At 43.0% G+C, this 24,032-nt stretch overlaps 1 protein-coding gene across 1 annotated transcript; it reads left to right on the forward strand.

Annotated features, from left to right (window-relative positions):
- The first annotated feature begins 518 nt into the window (after positions 1-518).
- Ccl28 (C-C motif chemokine ligand 28) lies at positions 519-23,058 on the forward strand. The gene is made up of 3 exons (XM_051183100.1): positions 519-769; positions 15,383-15,509; positions 20,115-23,058. The coding sequence occupies exons 1-3, from the start codon at positions 706-708 to the stop codon at positions 20,302-20,304; spliced, it is 381 nt and encodes a 126-aa protein (XP_051039057.1). The 5' UTR covers positions 519-705; the 3' UTR covers positions 20,305-23,058.
- The last annotated feature ends 974 nt before the right edge of the window (positions 23,059-24,032 follow it).

Raw genomic sequence — 24,032 nt, forward strand, 5'->3', positions numbered from 1 at the left:
CATGTTTCAAACCCCAAAAGAAATAATAATAATAATAATAACAACAACAACAACAACAATTTATTTTTTTAATTTAATTTTTGGGTTTTTTTTTGGGGGGGTTGTTTTTTCAAGACAAGGTTTCTCAGTATTTTTGGAGCCTGTCATGAAATTTGCTCTTTGGACCAGGCTAGCCTCAAACTCAGAGATCTGCCTGCCTCTACCTCCCGAGTGCTGGGATTAAAGGCATGCGCCACCACCGCCCAGCCAAAAAAATATTAATAATAATTTATTTTAAGCAACGATTCTCAACAGAAGTGTCCATCAGAATCACCCATGAAGTTTGTATGAAATTCAAATGATGTTGCTACCCTAGAACTCTGGTGTGGAGATGGAGGCTGGCAGGTACATTCATGTACACTGCTATATTTTCAACGGCTTCCAGATGATTCTGATGAATACTGTCAACTCGTAAGGACCTCTTCAGCTGCCACGAGGCCACAGATGTTCCCCCAGTCCCCAGCAATGTGAACACATCCGGCTGCGAATTTATGAACTTACTGACAGGCTGGAACCAGGTGTTAAGAAAGAAACGTGAGAACCTCCCAGGGCGGGGCTACTTGGCCAACTTAGGCTGTTTCTCGGCACCCAAGGACACCTTTCCATTCACTTCCTGATCCCACAGTCTCACCTGAGTTATTACCAGACTCAGTGGGCCAGGCAAGAATGCAGCAAGCAGGCCTTACCCTCGTGGCTGTGGCTGTGTGTGTGGCTTTTCGAACTTCGGAAGGTGAGTTGGGGGCACCGGTGACGTGGAACTCCAGGGGGAGGGGTTGATGCCTCCTAAGTTGGTGCTGGAAGGAGTCTCTGTCTTCCGGTGAGACTTTTCCATTGCTCTCTGATCATCTGGAGAACAGCACAGGTTCAAGGTCAGGGATTTGGGGAGGAATTATTTCCCCGCAAAAATTAATCGGCTATTGGAGATGAGCCTTTCCATGCAGTTGCAACTTTCTATGACAGAATGCTAGCTTTTCCCAGCTAGAAGCTGGGGCACAGCCACTGTTCTCCATCTAAATGCCTCAAACATCTAGACTCTCTGAACAGAAGTGTGTGTGTGTGTGTGTGTGTGTGTGTGTGTGTATCTACATGCACATGTGTGAATATTTTTTGTCTCTGTGTGTTTATGTATATATTTTTCCCCTAGAGGAAAAAAAATAAAAACAAAAAACTGCATTGGCAGGCAAGCTTGTGTTTCTTGAGCAGTCAGCTGTGTGGGTACCAAACTTCAGTCTAGCCCTTGGAAAGGGGAGCATGATTAAGAAGACTGAGCCATAGGTGTACTGAAGAGAATTTAACTTCTGTGTTGTCAGTGAATATGTGGAGATCATAGCTGCATTTGGACTGAAAGGAACCTACTCCAGCAGCATTCACTACTGCATTTAAGATTCCCTCCTCTACCGCTAGACTGCAAAGTCTCACTAGGCAGCCCTGGCTGGCCTAGAACGCATATGCATCTCAGACTAGCCTCAGACTCATGGCAATCCTTCTGCTTCTGCCTCCCAAATGCTTGGATTGGCATGAGCCACCACACCCTGCTAGCACTTAATTAACCACTGGAATATGTAAGTGAAAGAACTATTACACTAATATTGGCCATAGAAAGTTTAAGTAGTGTGTCTTTCTGAAGATAGATTATAAATAGAGCATTAATTTCCCAAAGAATAAAAGAGAAAGAGAAGCCCTCAACGCATAGCATTTATCTTTTCTCACACTGCATCCTAAACGGGGCCCTGAGTCTGGAGCAGGGATGGAGTATAAACTTTGTCTGGTCTGCTTTTTAAGCGCACATGCCAACATTTCAAAACAAATTTCACAATCCCACCTTTGCATACTGGAATTACAGCTTCTCTTAGACGTGAGAGTTGGAGACTGGAGCTGTAGCCCAGAAAGCTCTCCTAACAAGCTCATGAGCCTGATTTCAGGTCCCTGCATAGAAGAAAGACCTCAGACCTGAAAACAGTGGTTCTTTGCCTTGGCTACAGCTGGTAGCAGTCGATGAGCTCCTGTCCCTCTCTTGGGGGGAGGGGGTGGTCTCCGCCCTACTAACTGTGTGCTTCCTGTTGGCATTTGCTTGAGGACTTCGAAGCAGTCCAGCAAGGTACTTGGCATAAGTGAACCAGAAGAGGAAAAACCTGACCCTCCTCCATTTCTATCAGGCTAGAGAAGGAAGCTTTTCATTTATTTCACAATATCTCTCCAGAGAAGTTCACTGTTGCTCCAGCAGGACCTTCAAGGACTCTAAATTTATTGGCTCAGGTTTGATAGCCAGCATCTGCAACTCTACCAAATACATTTTTCATGCAGTGCTTTGAAATGAAGGCCTGGCTCCCAGCTTCCAGATCTGTTTCCAGCTGCACGCACACATAGGCACACACACGCACATGCACACAGGTGCACACTCACACGCACACACGTGCACACACATGCACACACGCACACACTCGCATGCACATAGGTGCACACACGCATGCACGTGCACACACACATAAGCACACGTGCACACGCACGCGCGCACAACACACACACTCACATGCACACTGGCGCACACACACATGCACACAGTGCACACACATGCACACCTGCCCCCCAGCAGCCCTCCTACAGGGTAAGAGTAGAGTGGCATAGAACGAGGAAGGCTCTACCTTGCAGCACCAAACCTCACAGAGGCTGAGTCCTGGTAGAGAAGGATAAGAAGCAAATAGCTAAAGTGGCTGAAAAGCGTATCCAGTGATAATAATGAGAAAGATGAGATTCCCAGCCTGTGGTTTAGCCTCGGGCACTTACGAGAGGCTGTTTGGAATGGGAAAACCACATTGTCTGACAAGCCCCAACTCCCGCCATTTAAAATAAGTGAGTGTGTGTGTGCTGGAGTAAGATGGGTCAGTAGTTAAGAGCACTGGCTGCTCTTGCAGAGAACTGGGTTTGGTTCCCAGCACCTACGTGGCATCTCACAACTGCCCATGGGATATGATGCCCCCTTCTGGTCTCTTCAGGAACTGCATGCACATAGGGGCACAAACATAACACAGGCAAAACACATTAAATTAATTAATTAATTAATTAATTAATCTAAAACTAACATGCCGTTAATCCCAGTCCTAGGAGTTGAGAGGACAGCAGATCTCTGTGAGTCCTAGGGCAGCCTGGTCTACAGAGCTAGTTCCAGGACAGCCAGGGCTACACAAAGAAATCCTGTTTTGAAAAAAGATACTAAATTAAAATTATTGGAGGTGGTGGCTGAGAACAGCTGTGGAACTAAGAAGGCCCAACGCCAATTCTTCTTCAGTAAATTCCCAGTTAGGGGAGGGTGCCCTGTGGTAGTACTAAGTGATTCTGGATCCAAGATGGGGGTGGAAAGCCAAATACAGAGGGAGGTGAGGATCGCTTGGCAGAAAGGATGGCATGTGGCCTTGGCAATGCAGCGCACTGGAGGAAGACACGCCGACGTGGCCTGTGCCGATCTGAGACCGGGAAACACATTTTGTTCTTAGACCACTATCTCAGTGTGACGCTTCAAGAATTGGCATTTCCAAAGTGTTCCAAAATAATCACAAAGCAGGTGATGTTATCCATGACCTAAACCTTGGGCCCTATTCAGAGGCAGAGCACAACCTTCACCTGTCGATGTGACTGCTGGCTCCAGAACCTCCATGAGCATTGTCTACGTCCAGATTATTTAACTCAGAACCCAGGGTTAGGCTCAATTGACCGTTTAGTGTGTGTGTGTGTGTGTGTGTGTGTGTGTGTGTGTGTGTGTGTGCTGTTCTCTCCCAGCATGTGAGCCCTGGGGCTCACACTCAGATCAAACTTAGCAGCAAGTGCCTTTACCCACTGAGCCATCTGGATGGGGCCTCCAGGCCATTTCAGTTGTAATTTGGCTCAGGCTCAGGTTTCATTTGTAGTCAAAAGATGTAGGTTGTTGTAAGGTTTCACTTCGTGGATGAGTCCTAAGTGATGAAAAAAAAAAAAAACCTTACTGAGCCATTTTTAGGAGGGATTCCCATATATATTTGTGTTTGGGAAGCCACTTCCGGATGGGGCTCTCTGTTTCACCGGCAGAGAGGTTCATGACAGGTCTGACATAACAGGCCCAGTGACCTGCTTTCCTTCAGTTTCTCATTAGGTGTGTCCTGCAGTTAAAACACGTTTATGTAGTCCCTTGAACCCAGCATGCATCCGACACTCAAATAGATCTAAGGTAAACTTAAAAAATGAACTTAACAAAAACTGTAGCGATGTTAATATCAACAGAGAAAAAACCTGGAGATAGGAATGCAAGAATCTGAAACAATTCCATCCATAGCCGTATGCAGGGCACAGAGCAGATGAAGCAAATGAGCGAAGTTAAAGTCTGTTTTCACCTCAGTGTGTATTTATCTGCTTTTTAAAAAGTCCACCTTAGAGCACTTAAATATGACTGTAATACAGCGTTTCCCCGGCGATCTGAAAACAATACACAACTCCTAGTGATGTATTTCCCAAGTGTGGATACCCTCAAACAGACGCGTGATGGGGAGGCAGCGGGGTGGGGGGGCATCTAGGAATCCGAGGGGCAAGCTGTGGGGTGCACGTGCGCAGCACCTCCTGCCCCTCTGGACTCTGGGGTGGCTCTGAGGCCGCCTGGAGTGGGTTCCCTCTCTGGAGGGCAGGAGCTGGCGCTAGGAGAGACTGCAGGAGAGTAGGGTGTCCCCACGTTAGAGCGACACCATGGTCCGGTCTGAGAGCATCGCGACCCGGGTAACACCAGTGACACCGTACAGCATCGCCACGTCGTGCTTTCCAGCTCCCTTTTCCAGGTTAATGAGACCTCTAGTTTCTGTTCTCTCTGCGAGTGTGTTTAGATAAGAACGCCGACGTCTAAACTTAACTCCGCCCTGTCCGTGATAAGAAGTCGTCCTTTGCACTCTTTCATTAGTGTTTTGTGACTTCCTCACTTTGATTCATGAGTTTAGTGCATCTTTTGGTTACATTTACAAATGCTTATTATTTTGCATAGGGATTGATCTTGAAAAAGAGTGGGGACGCTCTCTCGGACCATGAATTAGGCACAAATCACACCCACACACCAGTTTTCACAGAAAGATTCTTTATTATGCGGGGGAAGAAAGTCAAAGTGGCTGCTTTCTGACTTAGGCAGAAAACAGCAGCAGCAAATGACCTCGCAGGTGTAATTTTTAATAAGAGAAGAAGGCGGGTCTGTGTCAGAATGGGTGGTGTATTTTGTTTTGATTGGATATGTTAATTAAGTGAACCAAAGGGGGCATTTGATTGCTCGATTTTTTTTAAACTCTCCATTTTTATTTAAATTAAAAACAATCTTATGTTACATAGCAATCTCAGTTCCTGTTCCCTTTCCCTCCCATTCTCCCACTCCCTCCCCCCCCCCCCCCCATCTAGGCTGAGTAAGGTATCTCTCCACAGGGAATGGGCTCCAAAAAGTCAGTTCATGCACTAGGAATAAATCCTGGTCCAACTGCCAGTGACCCTATAAACTGCCCAAGCCACAGGACTGTCACACACATTCAGGGGGCCTTGTTTGGTCCTATGCTGGTTCCCCAGCTGTCAGTCTGGAGTCTGTGAGCTCCCACATGCTCAGGTAGCTGTTTCTGTGGGTTTCCCCTACATGGCAGTGACCCCTTTGCTCATCAGTCTTCCCTCTCTGCACCTCTCCAATCCCTGGATAGCTGGATCTTGGTAGTTAGCCTCTGGAGGGGGAAGTGGCCAAATAAGGGAGTAGACCTTCATGGGTAGCTTTAGGAATGTAATCTAACAGTTTTTAGCAAGGCAAAAGGAGTGAGAGAGGACAAGTTTGCCAGAGCCACATGCTCGAGTGGGCTAGTGTCCCTTCATGTATGTATGTAAATATATATATATATTTACATATATGTGTGTGTGTGTAAATATACATATATATTATTATAAGTATAAATACAGTAAGGTGACTATGAAACTTTGTAATAATAAATTTTAAATTGTGGATAAGAAGCACAATTTCTTAGCAAATTGTTTTGGAAACAGTACTAGAGAATGAACCTAGGGCCTTCCACACATAGCCAGGCATGTGACCTACCTCCGGTTCCCTATAGCTCAATATATTGCCCTCTTATATGTAAAACTAACTAATTTTTACAGGTACATTTTCAAAACCTGTTCAGGCAGAGGTCACGACACATGCTATAATCCTAGCACTCAGAAGATAGATGCAAGGAAATTGAAAGTTGGAGATCAGCCTGGGCTACATAGTGCTATTGGCCTGCTCAGCCTGCTTTCTAGGACCACCAGCCCAGGGATGGAAACACCCACAATGGGCTGGAACTCACTTTGTAGACCAGGCTGGCCTCAAACTCACTGAGATCCGCCTGCCTTGGCCTCCCAAGTTCTGGGATTAAAGGCGTGCACCACCGCCTGACCAAAATGATTTTTTTTTTATTAGAAAAAACAATTGTCAAATTCGTACTTGGCAATTCAAAGCACGAATCTGAATGCTTAGAGCTCATCAACGAGGAAATACAAATTAAGTCACATTGAGTTATTTTTAAACTGCCATCAACTATTTTCGTTTTGGGACTGCATCCAGGGCCTTGTTCCTTCTAAGAATGTGCTTTACCACCGAGTTACACTCCAGTCCTAGCAAAGTTAACATTTCAAGAAAACATAAAATGTTGAAAATTTTGTTAAGTGTGCCTCTCATTTAGTCCATACGTAAATACAACCATTGCAGAGCTATTTGCACGGTCAAGTATAGATGGAGATGCACACACACAGCCTACAAGCCAGCGGTTCTCCGCACGTGTCTGTTCTGTGGTCCTCCAAGTGTATTCCGGGAACCGCAGTATCAGCCTCACCAGGGAAGCTGCAGGGGGGGGGGGGGTAATGGCTGCACATGCTCACGTGTCACCCCAACTTAACTAGTCAGAAACGTGAGGTTGGCGGGAACCGACAGTTGTCTCTGGCTTAAAATAACTCCAGATGATTCTGACGCAGGCTATAGTTTGAGAAATGGTGATCTTGGGGAGTTCTTGTGCAGTCCCAGGGAGACATACAGATGAGCAACTTGGGTACGGCCCGAGGGCGTTCTAAATGGCTGGCTGGCTTGAATGCAAACCGAGCACCACCCTTTCCGGGTCCTTTGATTTAGGGAACATTATGTGACTTTTCTGCACATTAGTTGCGCACATGCTAAATGTGATGACTACAGACAGTTCCTTCTGCTTATGGTTGCCGTGAAGATTAATTGAACTAATGTCTCATGCGCAGTGAAGAGCCGGTGCTCTCTTGGGTGGGCGTTCACTGCAGCCTTGCTTGCAATAATGGAGTAGTGGAAGCAGATTTCTTCAAAACAAGACTGAAAGTCGACATGTAAATGGGTTATAATTGATAAAATTTGGTTGATGGCTATAAGAGTGTGTGCCTATCCCTCTTCGAGTTTTTAAAAGGTTTATTTATTTATTTATTTATTATGTATACAGTGTTCTGTCTGCATGTATCCCTACAGGCCAGAAGAGGGCACCAGATCTTATTACATATGGTTGTGAGCCATCATGTGGTTGCTAGGAATTGAACTCAGGACCTCTGGAAGATCAGTTAGTGAGTTTGTTTGTTTGTTTGTTTGTTTTGTTCATTGTTTAGAGAATACTTTATTAGTTTTTTAATCAAACCCACATAGACAAGACCTTACATATTTCATACAGCGTGTTACCTCTGTACAAATGGGAAAAAAAATTAACTTCAACATTTCTAGACCAATATGCCTGCTTGTGTTCTTACCCACTAAACCATCTCTCCAGCCCCCCCCCCTTCTTTACATGAGCTATTCTGCCTTTCGGGTAGCCTGCTGCTATCCTTTCCCATATTCACCCCAGACTTCTCTGTATTTCCTCCGTGTAATAAGCTTCTGGTGACATTTGCTTCAGAAGTCCATGTTTGGTTTCCATCCCATACAAGACACTCTGCAGGACTGGTAAATGAGTCACTCGATGTTCGCTGATTGTTAACTGTCTCTTCCAAGACTGACCTGCATGTCTCCTCTTGTCAGCAGGAAAATGCACTCATCAACCTCACAAATCACTCCTTAAAGGACATTCTGATGTAGATCTGGTATGCCACATCCTTTGCAAAGCAAACTGGCACCTGTAAGACCGGTTGTGGGTGAAACGGGAGCCCATGACTCGGGACAAAAGGGCAGTTCACTGCCTCTGGCTAGTTTCCACTTCAGTAGGATTTAGTCTATAGCTGTATAGTGCTTTACAAGCCCACCCTGACAGACTTCTCTAGAACTTACTTTTTTTTTCATCTAGTTCCCATCAGAGAAATGCTAACTCCATCAGACAGATATGCTTGTGTAATCTATGATTGGGAAGAAAGGTTATGACCCCTGATATCCCTGGCTTCATGCAATAGTGGCATTTAAGGCACTCTTTAAGGGGAGATTTAACCTCCCTAATTTATTATTAGTTCCCTTCTCAAAGTAACAGCGTCATCTAAATAAAAGCAATGCAGCTGCAGAATAATTGATATGTTACTCTACCTTTTTATTAGCATTTCGTTACATTTTCATCCATGTATATAGTGTTCTTTCAACCCTCTATTACCATTTTTTATTTTCTCTTCCCCTTCCACATTCCTAGTAGATGGCCTTTACCTTTAAATTTGTTTTTAATCACATTTCTCTCTTTGTATGTGGGAGATGGGTGGGTGCACATGTGCCATGGGACATGCATGTAGAGGTCAGAGAATAAGTTTCAGGTCTCTCCTTCCGCCACGTGGTTCCCAGAGACCCGGCTCAGGTGGTCAGGCTGCTCAGTCCCTTCACCCACTGAGCAGTCTTGGCAGGCTCCAGATCCACTGCAAAAAGGAAAGGAGAGAAGCCACTCTCCCAAAGCCCGGGCTCAGGGATGCGGCCTCCCGCTGGCAAGGCTCCACTTCCTAAAGGTTCTACAACCTCCCCCAAACAGCGCCACCCACTGGGTACCAAATGAATGAGTCATTCTCATTTACCTCGCTGATCCCGTTTTGGGTTTTGCAAATAGTTCCACAATAAATATGGGTATGTGAGTATTTCTGTGGTATACTGACTTAAGTTCCTTCGGGCAAATCCCCAGGAATGGTATAACTGGATCACACAGTGGTTCCATTTTTAATTTTTGAGAAACCTTCATGCTAACTCCCCCCCCCCCCCCCAGTGGCAGCGCTAATTTGAAATTTCAACAACAATGTATCAGGCCCCTTCGTAGCAGCATTCGCTGGTTTTTGTTTTGCTTTGGTTTGTCTTTGGTTTTGGTTTTTGATGACTATCACTTTGCCATGAAGAGCAATCTCATTGTACCTTTAATTTATATTTCCCTAGTAGCTAAAGATGCTGAAAATTGTTTCTATGTATTTATGAACTAGTTTTCCTGTTTTCATTTGGAAAGTGTCAATTGAGTTTATTTGCCCATTTGGCAACAAGGTTATTTATTCTTTTGAAGGGCTTGGTTTCTTTCACTTCTGTATATATTCTGGATATTTGATGGCTAGCTGGCAAAGAGTGTTCCAGCCCTGACGCCTGACTCTTCACTGTTTTTCTTGGGGTGCAGAAGCTTATTCACTTGATGCGATCCGATCTGTCAATCTTGGCTGTTGTTCCTTGGGCTACTGGAGCAATACTCAGGAACTCATTGCCTATGCTTGCGTCTTCACGTTTTCTCTCCATGTTTTCCACTAGCAATGCCAAATACAAGTCTCTTCTTCAAATTCTGGAGTCGTGACTGAAATAAAATGCTGACAGGACTTTGCATAAGAGAGCCTCTAGAGGTCAGTGTCATCCAACAGAATCTTAGCACAGACCTCACCCCATCTACCCTGTTCACATACTTCACCACCCAGCTAACTCCCCGTGCAACTCTTCAAAGTTATTTCCGGTCTTTTGTATTTTGGATCACGTCAAGGCATCGCTGGTTTTAATTACCAACGTATACTAAACGTTTAGCTGTGTAAGTAAGGCTTTTAATTAGTTAATCTCACAGACCAAGTAGTCCCCAGCCGAACTAGTCCTACATTTGTATATGAGAAGTGCTTCTCAGTTTTATGGAACACCTACAGGTCCTGGGTGCCTTTCTGATTTAAAGCTATTCCTCGAGTTGATATCAGCACTTGCATGACTCAACTCCCGGGTTCTTTTGTGACTCCTTATTCCCACCATGCTTCTAAAAGTTACATTTCATGATTTATAGAGTTACTTGGAACACAGCTGGCTTCCAGGTGGTTCCACTCCAAGAATGGTGTGTAGTAATATAATCAGATTTTTTTTCTTGCTCGTGTGTGACAAATACTCGAGAAACACAATCTAAAAGGAGAAATTAGTCATCTTGTTTAACGGTTTTTGAAGTTTCTGTCTACCATTCTCTGCTCATTCTGCCTGTGACATGGCTGTACTGGTACAGGGACTCATGGCAGACAGGAAGGAGAGAGGACAGGATGCCCTCAGTAACTCACTTCCTCCAGTTAGGTCCCATCTCCTAAAATTTCCATCATCACCCAAGAGAGTGCCATCCATCATGTGGGGCCAACTGTTCAATACTGAATGTGTGAGGGATACTCCACAGTCAAACCACAACACACACACACACACACACACACACACACACACACACACAGAGACATATATAGTGAGGTAGATAAATGTGTGGGTGGATATATGGAAAAACTCAACACTGTAATTTGTTATATTAAGAGTCTGACTTGTAGAGTAAGCAGTTAAAACAACAAATTATTTTAGGGAATCAAGTATTAATAAACATAACTACAACTAGTGTTTCTACAGCAAAATTCATCATTTTAAAATGTGACAGTGATTTTTAATAATCACATTGGTGAAGGCTTTGTCACTATGTCACTATTTATAGCATGCTTTTATCACACCACAAGAAAATCCCGTTCCTACTAGCAACCGTTCCCATCCCCTCCTCCCAGCCTCTGGCAACCACCCACTGATCCATTTTTCATGTCCATAGATTAGCCTGTTCTGGGCATTCCACACAAACAGAGTCCTACAATGTGTGGGTTTTTGTGGGTGGATCCATTCACCTGTGATCCCACAGCATTTTTGAACATTTTGAACTGGGCACTTACTTTGTTTGGTTTTTGCTAGGGACGGACTCCAGTGTCTCCTACACACTAAGCAAACACTCTACCAGTGAGCTACAATACTTATTTTGGTGGGTTATAGTAACTTGTTCTTCTTACAGCCTTCCGTTGGATTATTGGGCATTTTAAGCTCAAATACCTGGCCTTGTTTATTTAGATATTTCCAATTGAGATTCTGTTTGTCACATGGTGGCCACTCAAAAAATATTTTCAGGACAAATTATGTTTTTCTATTTCTAGGTTGTCTAGATGACTGTGTGCGCACTCATGTGCATGATAAAAATGAAAACCTTTTCCTAGATCTAGATTACTGGGAAAAAAGAAGATTCTTACTGCATAAATGTTCATTTTCCTCCCTTGAAAAGTGGAGCTGAGCAGAAGTACAAATGCTTTATATCTCCTGTATAGCTGTATTTCAAAGTTATTAACCAGAATTCATAGTTTAGAAGTTATTGAGGACTTTTTGTGAATAGGTATATAAACATAAACATATAATCAGCATACATTTGGGGGAGTCTAAGTACACCCTATTTTCCCAAGGATACAAAAATTCATTGGACTAAAAACCATTTATTCTTTCCCCCAAAGTTTTTATTTGCATATGTTAACTATACATAGTGGTGTGTTTCATTATGACATCTTTACATTTTGATCCTATTCACCTCCATCACCTACCTGTTCTTGGTTTTGACTCAGTGGATTTCTTTAAGGTTGTTTATAGGACAATGGGCACCTTACCCGTGACTACACCACTGGAAAAGGGTGTCTCTCCTTCCCCCAGCAACCATGAACTACCTAAGGTTCCTCTGGGAGGGTCAGGGCCTTTTGGGCCCCTCCCCTCTAATGACAGGCTGTTAAAGGGCGTTCTTCTGCAGGTCTTGTGTTTTTCTGTAAGGCATGGGCATTTATGTCACTACAGTTTAGCTACTGGTGGCCATTATGAATAAGTTCTTGGAGGTCTTTCTTTTTTACTGTAGCTACTCATTGAAACAAACATTCCTTCCAATGCTATCCGGGAATATTCCAGGAGTTACGGTGTATTGTGCTTTTATTTTTTTTATATCAAGATATTTCCTAGTTTCCATTATGATTTCTTCCTTAGCTCAAAGATTGTTCAAGGGGGCTGAAGAGATGGCTCAGTGGTTAAAAGTACTTGCTGCTTGCTCTTTTAGAGGTCTTGAGTTCCATTCCCAGCAGCCACATAGTGGCTCACAACAATCTGCAATGAGTTCTAGTTGCCTTTTCTGGCCTGCAGGCATACATGTAGACATAACACTATATACAAAAAGCTCTCCCCCAAAAAAACATCAAGCCGGACATTGATGGCACACACCTTTAATTCTAGCACTCGGGAGGCAGAAGCAGGCAGATCTCTATTAGTTTGAGGTCAGCCTTCCAGGACAGCCTCCAAAACCACAGAGAAACCCTGTCTCAAAAAAAAAAAAAAAAAAAAAAAACCCATAACACTATATACAAAATAAATCTTTTTTTAAAAAAAGTTGTTCAAGTGTGTGTTGTTATGTTAGATTTCCTTGTATTTATCAGTTTTCTTTTGTCATTGTGGCCAAACCTAAAAGATATTTGGAATGGTTTCAATCTCTTTAAATTCAAGATTTATTCTCTTACCTAGTATGTAATCTATTTTGTAGACTATTCTGTGCAAGCAGAAGAATATGTACTCTGCTGTGGTTGAGTAGCATGCTGTGTATGTACCTGTTGGGTACATATGATCTAGTGTTGTTCCAGCCTGCTGTTTGCTCACTAACTTCATATGTGGGTGATCTGTCCACTTTTGACAGTGGAATCCTAAAATCTTCTGACACTATTGAATTGCTATTTGTTTCTCTCTTCTGATTGTCACTATTTGATTTATATGTCTGGCTACTCTGATATTGAGTGCACATATGATATGTGTACACATATATTCCTAATAAATAACTTTTAAAAGTGTGCATTGCTTCTTCATTGAAATGGTTTTTTTCTTTTACTAATTTTTCACTTATTTTAGATAAACTCAAAAGTCTTGTCACAGTGAATGACTGCACCTGTCCTTATAACTTGCATGACTCTTTTTGAAGGACAGAATTCCAGAATAGAGCCAGCAAGATAGCTCAGTTGCTTGCCTCGAAGACTGGCAACCTGACTTTGATCCTTGGAACCCACATGAGGAAAGAAGAGAAAATCTCCTAGAAGCATAGTTACCTGGGCCAGCAGGGTTGTACCCGACACATTAAGTTCCAAATCAATTTTACTACAGCCTCTTGAGTATAGGGACACATGATTTCACTTATTTTTGCATCTCCCGTTGACTAAAATTATGTTGGAAACAGTCTAACTGCTAAGAAGAAATAGTATTTTATTTAATGATGGAATGAATGAGTAAACTGATCAATGGTAACAAAGTTCTGATGCCTAGAAAGTCGTCACACAATTTAAAATTTGTAGTCAATTGCTTTTCTCACCCAAAGCTGTGGATAGACCTAGCACTTCCAAGTGTCTTAGACATGGACACGAAGATGTTCCCTCATCCCAAAGGCAGCTGCTCCTACTGCTTAGACAAAGGTCTACACGTCCCATGCAATTGTTGGTTCACTCAGAGCTCTCTTCTCTTTATGAGGTTGTTGCCAGCAGCCTCCGCTCATTATGATTCTCACTGTGTTGTGTTCCCTATTCAGCTGGTAAAACGGAGAGCATAGAGAATACTGTGCGTGGCATGTGGAGATCTGCAGACATCTTAGCACGAGGAATGTATTTTCTTATTTGTGCTGTCTTATAACTCACAGCATAAGCTCATTTCAGTGTCCCCCCCTGCCACCTAACCTGTCTTCATTAGCACTACAAGATGGATTTTCTCACTCTTTATCAAACAGTGACTCCCTTTTCACACAAGCTAAGCCTCCTCAGACGGTTTGAGGATTTAATGATGTCAGTTCAGCATCTCATGAACTGTATCTTCCAACACTAGCTTCCTACTTACTCAATTCAGAAAAGGCTCCCTGTGTCATGTGCTTTTGTCTCAGATAAATGTTGCGTTCCCTTGTTTAGGCAGAGTCTCACTATGTAGCCCAGGCTGACCCCAAAGTAGTAGTCTTCTTGCCTCTGGTTCCTGAGTGCTAGGTTTACAGGTGTGTGCCACCGTGCTTATCAGTTGTGATCGTGTGGTGGTGCTGGAGATTGAATAGGCTACCTCATGCCTGCTAGGCAAGCCGAGTCCTTCTAACAGAAAACTTCAAGCTTTCACTTGAGGTCCACGAGTGTTGTCCTTGTCTTTAAATTGTTACTGCCTTTTAGGCCATGGCTGACCGAATCATAACTCCAGCACTATCAGCAACTTTCGGCAGAGGCCTGAAGAGCCATAGCCTGAGGGAATGCTGACTCTTTCAAAGCTATGAAGGGAATTTACGTAAATCTCTGTCACTCTACAGATTCAAAGGTTGAGATGGAATTCTGCTCCTCAGAGAGGCTGAGTAGCAAGTAGCTCACCTCCTCTCCCAGCAACTCTCCCCAAGCTCGGTGTTTCTCTTCACTCCTCCTTAAAAACCCTTCTCCACCTGGCCCCTCCCTACCTCTTCTGTCCAGCTAGCTGCTGACTCAAACTGACTCAACCTCATGACCACAGGTGAATTTCATTTAATCAGGGTTTCTCAGTGTAGCTTTGGAACTCACTCTGTTAGACCAGGCTGACCTGGAACTCACTCATGTAGTTCCGGAGAGCCTCTGCCTCCTGAGTGCTGGTATTAAAGGTGTGCACCACCACCAGCAGGCTTAAAGATAATTTGTTTAGTTATTATGTATACATTGTTCTGCCTGCAGGCCAGAAGAGGGCACCAGATCTCATTACAGATGGTTGTAAGCCACCATATGATTGCTAGGGAAGGGCAGTCAGTGCTCTTAACCTCTGAGCCATCTCTCCTGCCCCAGGCATCATTAAGCAAATGTCTGACCCCACTCTGTGCAACTCTGTCATCATCGATGGCTGCAGCGTTTCATATCTTTCACCTATTTCGTCATTGTACCTAGATTTACATTTTCTCTACTAATACCGTTTACTTTCTGGAAGGTAGAGACACAGCCCGGCTTCCTCTGCACTCGTGAAGCCCCCCCCCCCCCCCGAAGCACTTGTTTGAGTAGATTTACACAGTGTTTCTCTGGAATCTTTAAGATGAGGTCAAGTCGGAATTCTGCGGACTGTAATGTTATCTCCTTCCCTCTCTTGTAGCCATACTTCCCATAGCTTCCAGCTGCTGCACTGAAGTTTCCCATCATATTTCCAGAAGGCTTCTGGAAAGAGTGAATTCATGCAGCATCCAGAGAGCTGATGGGGACTGTGACTTGGCAGCTGTCATGTGAGTGTTCTTCAGCAAGACGTGTCAACCTGAATGTTGGCTATCCATTCCCTCGGCTAACAAACGCCGGCTTGAAATGCTTTACCTGACATACAACCTATACATCATTCAAACGAGGGGAGGAAGAGGACCCTCTCTTGTCTTTGAGTGCCAGGCTACCTGGAGTAAACACACAATCTCTGTACAGGAATACCCTGAGTCCTCCGCTCAACATTTAGCAATCAGTGACGACAATGTCATATGTCATAACTTTAAACTGTAATTTTCTCCAGGCAGGAGATGGTTGCTGACACTTTTACTCTCTGGATTCAGTAGGGATTTATGGTCTGAAAAGTGGTGTGGCAATGTCTGCTCTTGTCACAGTACTGCGTGCAAATCCACTTGCAAATGCTCCTGTGTGCTTTTGATTCTGAGTACCTGGCCCTCCTACCCGTTCCACTACACCTCATGATCAGTACTGTAGGACAACAACAACAGCCTGAGAGGAAGGCATAGTTTATTTCCCTGCCGCACAGAAGAAGCCAGTGGACAAAGTTACATAGTTCACCTGCACTGTATTGCTAGCAAATAGCAGAAACGGGATTATCACATGGCTCCCTTGTTTATAACATTATTTATCTTCCAAGGTCATTCAAAAGGAAGAGTAGGGCTCACCACAACGTGTTCTTCCAAGATCAGGTATGGAGGTATATGCCTGTAATCCTAGCATTCAGGAGAGTGAGGCAGATCACCAGTTCAAGGTCAGCCTAGGTCACATAGTGATAGCCTATTTCAACAAAGAAAAAAATTTTTCCTCTTAAACTCTAGTGTATCACATGTGAGTTATCTCCCTGGCATGCTGGCTTTAACACTGCTCATGCATCTGGGTGATGCTAGTGAGCCATTTGGCAATCTTTCCTTTGGACTATAAAATAACAGCACTGCCTAAGGCCAAGCTTCTGAGACACCCAGGAACCTTTGTTCTGTTAACAAATTTGACAGGTATCTGTTAGTCAGTAACTATGTACCATGCACTGAGGATACAGCAGAGATCCAGTGGTCTCTGTCCTTCTGGAGTCTCTGAAAAACATTTTATCCAGTTAGGCTCTATGTGCCATCCTATGATTTTCTATAATCTGGTAGTCTGAATCACTTTTAAGATCACACACACACACACACACACACACACACACACACGGGAAATGCACTGCATAGCTTGTATCATATGCCCAGTTACTGCTATTTTATTATCAGGAGGATGAGAAAATTATGTTGAGGATTTCTCAGCATCTTTTCAGAGACACCCACTTGCTGTGGAAGTTGAGAAACCCTGAGAGGAAGGCATAGTTTATTTCCCTGCCGCACAGAAGAAGCCAGTGGACAAAGTTACATAGTTCACCAGCACTGTATTGCTAGCAAATAGCAGAAACGGGATTATCACATGGCTCCCTTGTTTATAACATTACGTATAATGTTATAAATGGCAGAGAAAGGGTTAGACACTTTTCAGACTGGGGGCTGTGGATTACTTGACAACTGACATGTAAACCTGTTAGCATGTTCTTGGGGAGGGTTTATGGATTCTCAAAAGAGTCAGAGACGAATTGAGTTTTAATACCACACTTGGGGTCTGAGGAGCCAGTGATTATTTGTTCAAGATTAAATGACCTTGGGTGACTACAGAGGGAAAAAGTGGGTGGAGAACTCTCTCGGCTGCCTCAGTTTTCATTGCCCTGGTTCTGTCAGCTTGGATGGTTTAGTCATTGAGAACCAGTGTAATCTGCAGCAGTCCAGGAAGCATGCTATAAGGAACCTCTTTCTAAGAAACGCCTCAAGTCCCTAACATTTGGGAAACCTCTGAGCTATTGTTTGAATACAATATGTCTCTACAGGCTTATTGCTGAATAACTGCTCTGCAGCTAGTAAAATTGTTACAGGGGATTTGAGAAACTCTAGAAGGTGGGGCCTGCTGGGGATTCCGCCTTGTGGGAGGAGGTGGATCATTAGGGGTATGACTTTGTCCCCAGTCCCTTCCTTCCTATCATTGGTAGATGTCCTGCTTCCTGTCCATCACAATATGAAGAGCATATATTCCCACTGTCATGGTGTCCTTTCCAAATGTTCAGAACCAGTCATGGGCTGAATCCTCTGAATCTATGACCCTCCCCTAAATCTGTTCTTTAAATAATCCTCTAAGACTAATAAAGTATATTCGGTTGAAATTCTACCAGTATTTTATTTAATGTTAATAAATAATCATTGGTAATAGTTGGAGAGTCAAAAGTTCATAGATGGTTGATAGCAACTTGATGTTTGCATTGCACATATACTACTGAACTGAACTGACCAAGCCTGTTCTGGCAGCTCTGAGAAACACCAAGCTTCCAACTGTTCTTCTCAAGTCTTTCCATATCACCAACACAGGCATATCTGTCATTCCAGCCTAAAGGAGGCATGAGAGCATTTACAAGGTAGACTTAGAAAAATAGAAAAAGTTCCTGTGGGTATTTGAGAGATAGCTTCCTGGGACTACAAGAGAACACCATCAGCAGTAGGACTTCAGTTTAGGTGGAAATTAATGTATGTCAGACCTTAAAGGCACAGGAACAAGAACAATGTAAAGCCTCTATGTTTGCTGCTGGTGTCCTTCTCTGGCCAAAACTCCAGACAGAAACAATGAGACGGAGGAAAGATTTAGTTGGCTCATGGTTTTGAAGTGTTCATGGCCCTGGTGGTAGAAAAGACTTAGTGGAGCTCACGGCAGGAGGTTGCATGTGGCAGAGGCTCATCACATCATGGTAGGCCAGAAAACATTGAGAGGCCAGAACCAGGAGCCGGGCTACGACTCTCAAAGCCCAGTTCCTAGTGAGTGGGTTCCACCAGCAAGGTCCTACCTCCCAAAGCTCCCACGCTTTCCCCAAACAGGACAGCGGTCAGGAAGCAGGCATTTGAAACATTAGCCTATGAGGAACATTCTAGATTTGAACCATAGCATCCTCACTTTGAGGAAGAAAAATGTGATTGAAGAATTTACGATTAGGTTTTCTTTTTTTGTTGTTGTTTTTCTGAGACAGGGTTTCTCTGTACTGCTTTGGAGCCTGTCCTGGAACTTGCTCTGTAGACCAGGCTGGCTTCGAACTCCCAGAGATCTACCTGCCTCTGTCTCCTGAGTGCTGGGACTAAAGGCATGCACCACCAACCACCAGCTACCTTTAGGTTTTCAAAGTACTGGGTTGTTTTGTTTTGCTTTTTTAATTAATTTTTTATGCGTGAGTGCTCTGTCTGCATACAGACATATCTGCCAGAGGAGGGCATCAGATTCCATAACAGATGGTTGTGAGCTCATGTGGTTGCTGGGGAATGAACTCAGGACCTCTGGAAGAGCAGCCAGTGCTCTTACCCCTGACACATCTCACCGGCCCCCAAAGTACTAGTTTTTAGTTAAAGGGAGATTATGAAGTTAATCTGTTTTTAAATGTATTTAACTTATAAAAGTACAAATTTATACATTGAACTCTGTGCTGATAAGCAAGTTGAAAAATATAGGGTACTTGTGACTTGGTTTCAAAATCAGAGTTTTGTATCTCTAAGTGGTAAGTTACAGATCCTCTCTGTTATGTCTTCCAATACTCAATCTAAGACGTCTTATCTTCAGACAGTTTACTACAGAAGCATACCTGTATTTGTCCAAAATGTAGTCAATTAACCATGACGGCTCATAAAGGCTTTAAGACTTGAGATCAGTGTTTAAGATGCAGAGAGCATCGATTATATTCCAAATGTAACTCCCAGGCATCGTATAATACAAGCTATAATTGATTAATTAATAGAAATTAAATATCAATGAACTCACTAGACTCTCCATTTTCTTTGGGAAATAAGTCCTTTGTTTCTGACCCTATAAATGTGCTTTCTTCATGCCCCAGACAGCAGCTTGCTTGTTTACGCCACTCTACTGAGACTTCACTAAGGAACTTCCAGAAATACCACGCAAAGCTGTTAACTTCGGCAGATGTTTCTTGTACTTCACAGAGATTATCTCTTGGATAGAAACATCTGCTTGTTATTGCTGTCCACCCCCAACCCCACCCCGTGAACTCATTCAGGAGGTCAGAATTCCTCAGAAGTCATTTCAAAGAGCTGCTCTAAGGAAGAAATGCACTTTAAGGACAACCCCAGGTGTAGTCTTTGTAGGAGGACCACAGCTCACACTCACTGGAACACTTTTTTTTTTTTTTTTTTTTTTTTTTTTTTTTGAGACAGGGTCTTGCTATCTGGTTCTGATTGTTCAGGAACTCTGTAGATCAGGCTAGCCTTGAACTCACAGAGATCTTCCTCCCTTTGCCTCTGAAGTGCTGGGAATAAAGGCCTGTGCCACTCTACCAATTCTGGGTGAAGAAACAGGAGGTTTCTCTCTCTCTCTCTCTTTCTCTCTCTTTGTTTTTTGGTTTTGGAGACAGGGTTTCTTTGTGTAAGAAATCCTGGAACTCGCTCTGTAGACCAGGCTGGCCTTAAACTCACTGAGATCCACTTGCCTCTGCCTCCAAGTTCTGGAGGCACTTACATCACCACACCTACTTATATTTGTGATTTCTGTGAAGATTTTTTTTTCCCTTTTCTTGGCAGCCTCCATGTTAAACGCAGAAGGATCTGCGTCAGCCCGAACAATCAGACTTTGAAGCATTGGTTGAGAGCCTCCGAGGTGAAGAAGAATGGCAAAGAAAATCCCTGCCATAAGAAGCTGCACAGCGGGAAGGACAGAAAGAATCACACCCAGAGGAATCATGGAAAACAGGGCCACCAAGCCCCTCGTTAGAACAGAAATGTGACCCTACGGAGATAACTCTGCAGGTTAACTGGCTCGTAGTTGGTCATAAGTTTGTCACCTGAGTCTTCTGTATTGACACCCAATTTTTTTTTTTTTTTTTTTTTTTGTTAATGAATAATTGCAGCTAAGGGTGTAAGTTAAGTGGTAAAACACTTGTGTGGCCTGTAGATTCAATCAGCAAAAACCAAGAACGAACAAAACATGCACACGTGACCAATAATATACTTAACTGAAAATACAAAATTCATCTTTATATATAAAATTGAAAAGGGTAATATAGATACAATTCCTCTAACATTTTGACGGACGTTCCCCAGTCCTATAGAGGAGGTGAAGGAATGCCATAAGGTTTACACACATTCCTGTAACCTACATTAGTCACTGCTAATATTTGCTCTCTTTTCTCTGTGTGTGTGTGTGTGTGTGTGTGTGCACAGTACATAAATACAAGGGTTTTCCACTAGACCATCTGAAAAGTTGCAAACACCATGACCTTTGTCTATTCCACATCCTGTTACTAAAGCAACATTGCTGATTAGGTAACTTCTAAAGAATACAAGTTTATTTGGCTCAGGTTCCTGGGGTGGGAAAGCCCAGGAACTTGGCACTAATGTCTGGTTAGCATCTGGGAGGACATTTCTAAGGAACCTTAATGTGACAGAGGACTGCATGTGACAAGATGGCCCAGTGTGATAACTCAGAACCTCTTTCTTATAAAGCCACTAACAGCTGGGTGTTGGTGGCACGGGCTTTTGTCCCAGCACTCTGGAGGCAGAGACAGGAAGATCTCTGTGAGTTCGAAGCCAGCCTGGTCTATCTTCAGAGCAAGTTCCAGGACACAGGGAAGGCTCCAAAGCAATACAGAAAAACCCTGTCTCAAAAAACAAAACAAAACAAACAAACAAAAAAGCCACTAATTTAGCCTCAGCTACACCCAAAGGCCCCTCTCCAAATGCCAACAACATGTAGGTTTAAGTATCAAGTTCCAATACATAAACCTGGAGAACATATTCAAACCATAGCAACACTTCAGCCCTAATTTCTTTCTAGAATTATCACTTGGTATCATCCATTTTCCTAAATAATTATGCTAGAAGTTTTATACCTAGAAAGTTAACAATTTCATATAGTCTATACTCAAATTTCTTTATATCCAGATCACTTTATAGATTTTATTTTCAGTCCAGGTTCACATATTGCCATTTGTTTTACGTCACTTTAGTCTTTTCAATAGAAGTCTCAGGTTTTTTTCTTTCCTGCCTTCCTTCCATTCTTCCATAGCATAGACTTTCAAAGAATAAAGGTTAGAATTTGTTTCACGTTCCACGTTTGTGTGATCGGTCTTCACGATCAACCCAAGCTTCCTCTATGAATTTGTATACTTCTCGATTCCTCTGTGGTTCTGCAACATCATTTTCTATAAGGGTAAGGCGTGTGGAGATTTGAGTAGCTACGATCATGTAAACTCTGCCTCACCGCCCAGAAACTTCTCTCTTCTGCTGTAGTTCTCAGAGCAGCAGCATTAAACACACAGAGGTCAGATTCTGTATTGCATGTAGCTCTGATTGGCTCAGAATAGACCACGCTGTTCTCAAACGCACAGAGATCCACCTGCTTCTGCTTCCCAAATGATAGTATTAAAGGCATGGACTACCACTTGGCTCTAGAAGTCAATATTTTAAAACTACCTATCCACCGTCTCCATGATTTCACCCTGGAGAAATTTGAACACATGGTAAAAGCTCATTTCCATGGCAACCATTAGTACAAGATCAGTTTGTCAGGTATCCTTGGTGTCTATAATTGTAAAAAAAAATACAAAGTTACAACATCAGAATGAGGCACACGTTTTCATAATCATAATAGGCATGTTGAAAAGTTAAAATGAAAACCAAAACATCAATATTGAGCCTTTTTACCTAGTCATTTGAATCATATAACTATTCTCATTTTATTTCTACTTGTAACCCACATCACTACACAAGACACTATGTGTGATATGTTTTAAAAACTGGTTGCTATGGCTTGGGTAGGTGTCCTCAAAGGCCTGTGGTGCTCCTGGGAGGCAGTGGGAAACTTGGAATGTGGAGTCTAATGAACAAATGTACGTTCCTGGGGTTGTGTCCTGTCTTTGTTTCACACCACCAGGAACTAAGCAGCTTCTTTGACCATGCATTTCCATCACAAATTCTTTCTGCCATAGGCCCAGGGACATGGAAGCCCAACTAACCATGGACTGAAACTTCTAAAACTTCGAGCTGAACGAGGCCTTTCTGCTGTGTTTGTTTGTTTGTTTGTTTGTTTGTCTGTTTGTCTGAGACAGGGTCTCTCTGTGTAGCCCTGGCTGTCAGGAACTCACTCGGAAGACCTCAAATTTACAGAGATCTTTGTGCTTCTGGCTCCCTAGTGCTGGGATTAAAGGTGTGGGCTGCCACTGCCTGGCTACCTTTCTGCTTTTAAAGTTGATCTGCCTCAAGTGTTTGTTACAGAAACACAAGGTTAACACAAGGATTTTATTGTAATGTAAATAGTTAAGATTTGGTATCCAAAAGACAAAATCTCTTAGAGACTACGGTGTGCTTAGTGAATATTATCACTCTTATACTATGTACAATATTGTATTGTAAGTACTGTTACTATGCCATGAGTTACTATGAATAAGTCACCTGGGTTAAACTGTAAGCCTTCTTTTTAACAAAATGTGTTCTTCTTATGCTTTATTAAAAATTTCACACTTTATTATACATTTTTCATTGTTTTTTTTTTTAAACAAAGGAGCAGCTTGATTTATTACACTCTATTCTTATTCTGAGACTTGATTCCTTGACTAATGTCTTTGAGGCTTTTTGGAAGTTTTAGTCCTCTTAAGGGGTTAGTACCATAATTTCAAATGAAATAACTTAAAGTGTCGTTTGTTTGTGGATTTTAAGCGCTGTCCATTACCTCCTATTGTCCCTACACCCTTTCCTTTCTCCCTCCTCATCCTAGTTTATGAAAATATTGCTATCACTTACAAACCTCGACTGTAAATCTACCTCCCAATCGTTAGTGCATTGACCCTTCCTTTTTTCCTACTCTCCTTCTAAATTCTGCCAGCTATACTTGCACGTTTGCTTATATGTAGGAGTTTGGATACTACACTTTCATAGCATAACTATGTCTTCATGCTTTAGGCAGGGTTTCCCAATCCTGACAATTCTGACAACTTGGGCTGGATCCTTCTTTGTTCAGGGGGTTCTCTTATCCATTCCCTCTCTTCTTGTTTTGGTAAGTCACTCACTTGAAGTCTCAGGGCTGCTCAAAAAAGCCTGCAGAGCATTCTCCATTTGTACGTGAGAAACTGTTCATAGTTCTGAGAGTACAGATAACTGAGTTCACATCCGGATAACTGTGTCCTTCCATTGGAGCAGCATCTCTGTCTCCTACAAAGTAGGTGTCATCCAAAATGTCTCCAGATGTTAACAGATGTCTCTTGGACAGAGGGAGCAAAATTATCCTTTCTTCAGTTATATACTCCTAGCCTTCCTTAAATCTAAAGTGGAAAGACAGCTGAACTGAAGAATGTCTAAGATGACCCCAAAATGTCTTGCCCTGGTAGACATATACTGACATGCCGAGCCTAATACAGCTGTTGCAATGAAGGTATTTTGTAGCAATTACTAAGGGCGCAGAGCAGTTGACATTACGATGGGGAGATTATCTAGGCAGGAATGGCT

This window comes from Phodopus roborovskii, unplaced genomic scaffold (assembly GCF_943737965.1).
Source record: "Phodopus roborovskii unplaced genomic scaffold, PHOROB, whole genome shotgun sequence".
In the NCBI taxonomy this organism is placed as follows: domain Eukaryota; kingdom Metazoa; phylum Chordata; class Mammalia; order Rodentia; family Cricetidae; genus Phodopus; species Phodopus roborovskii.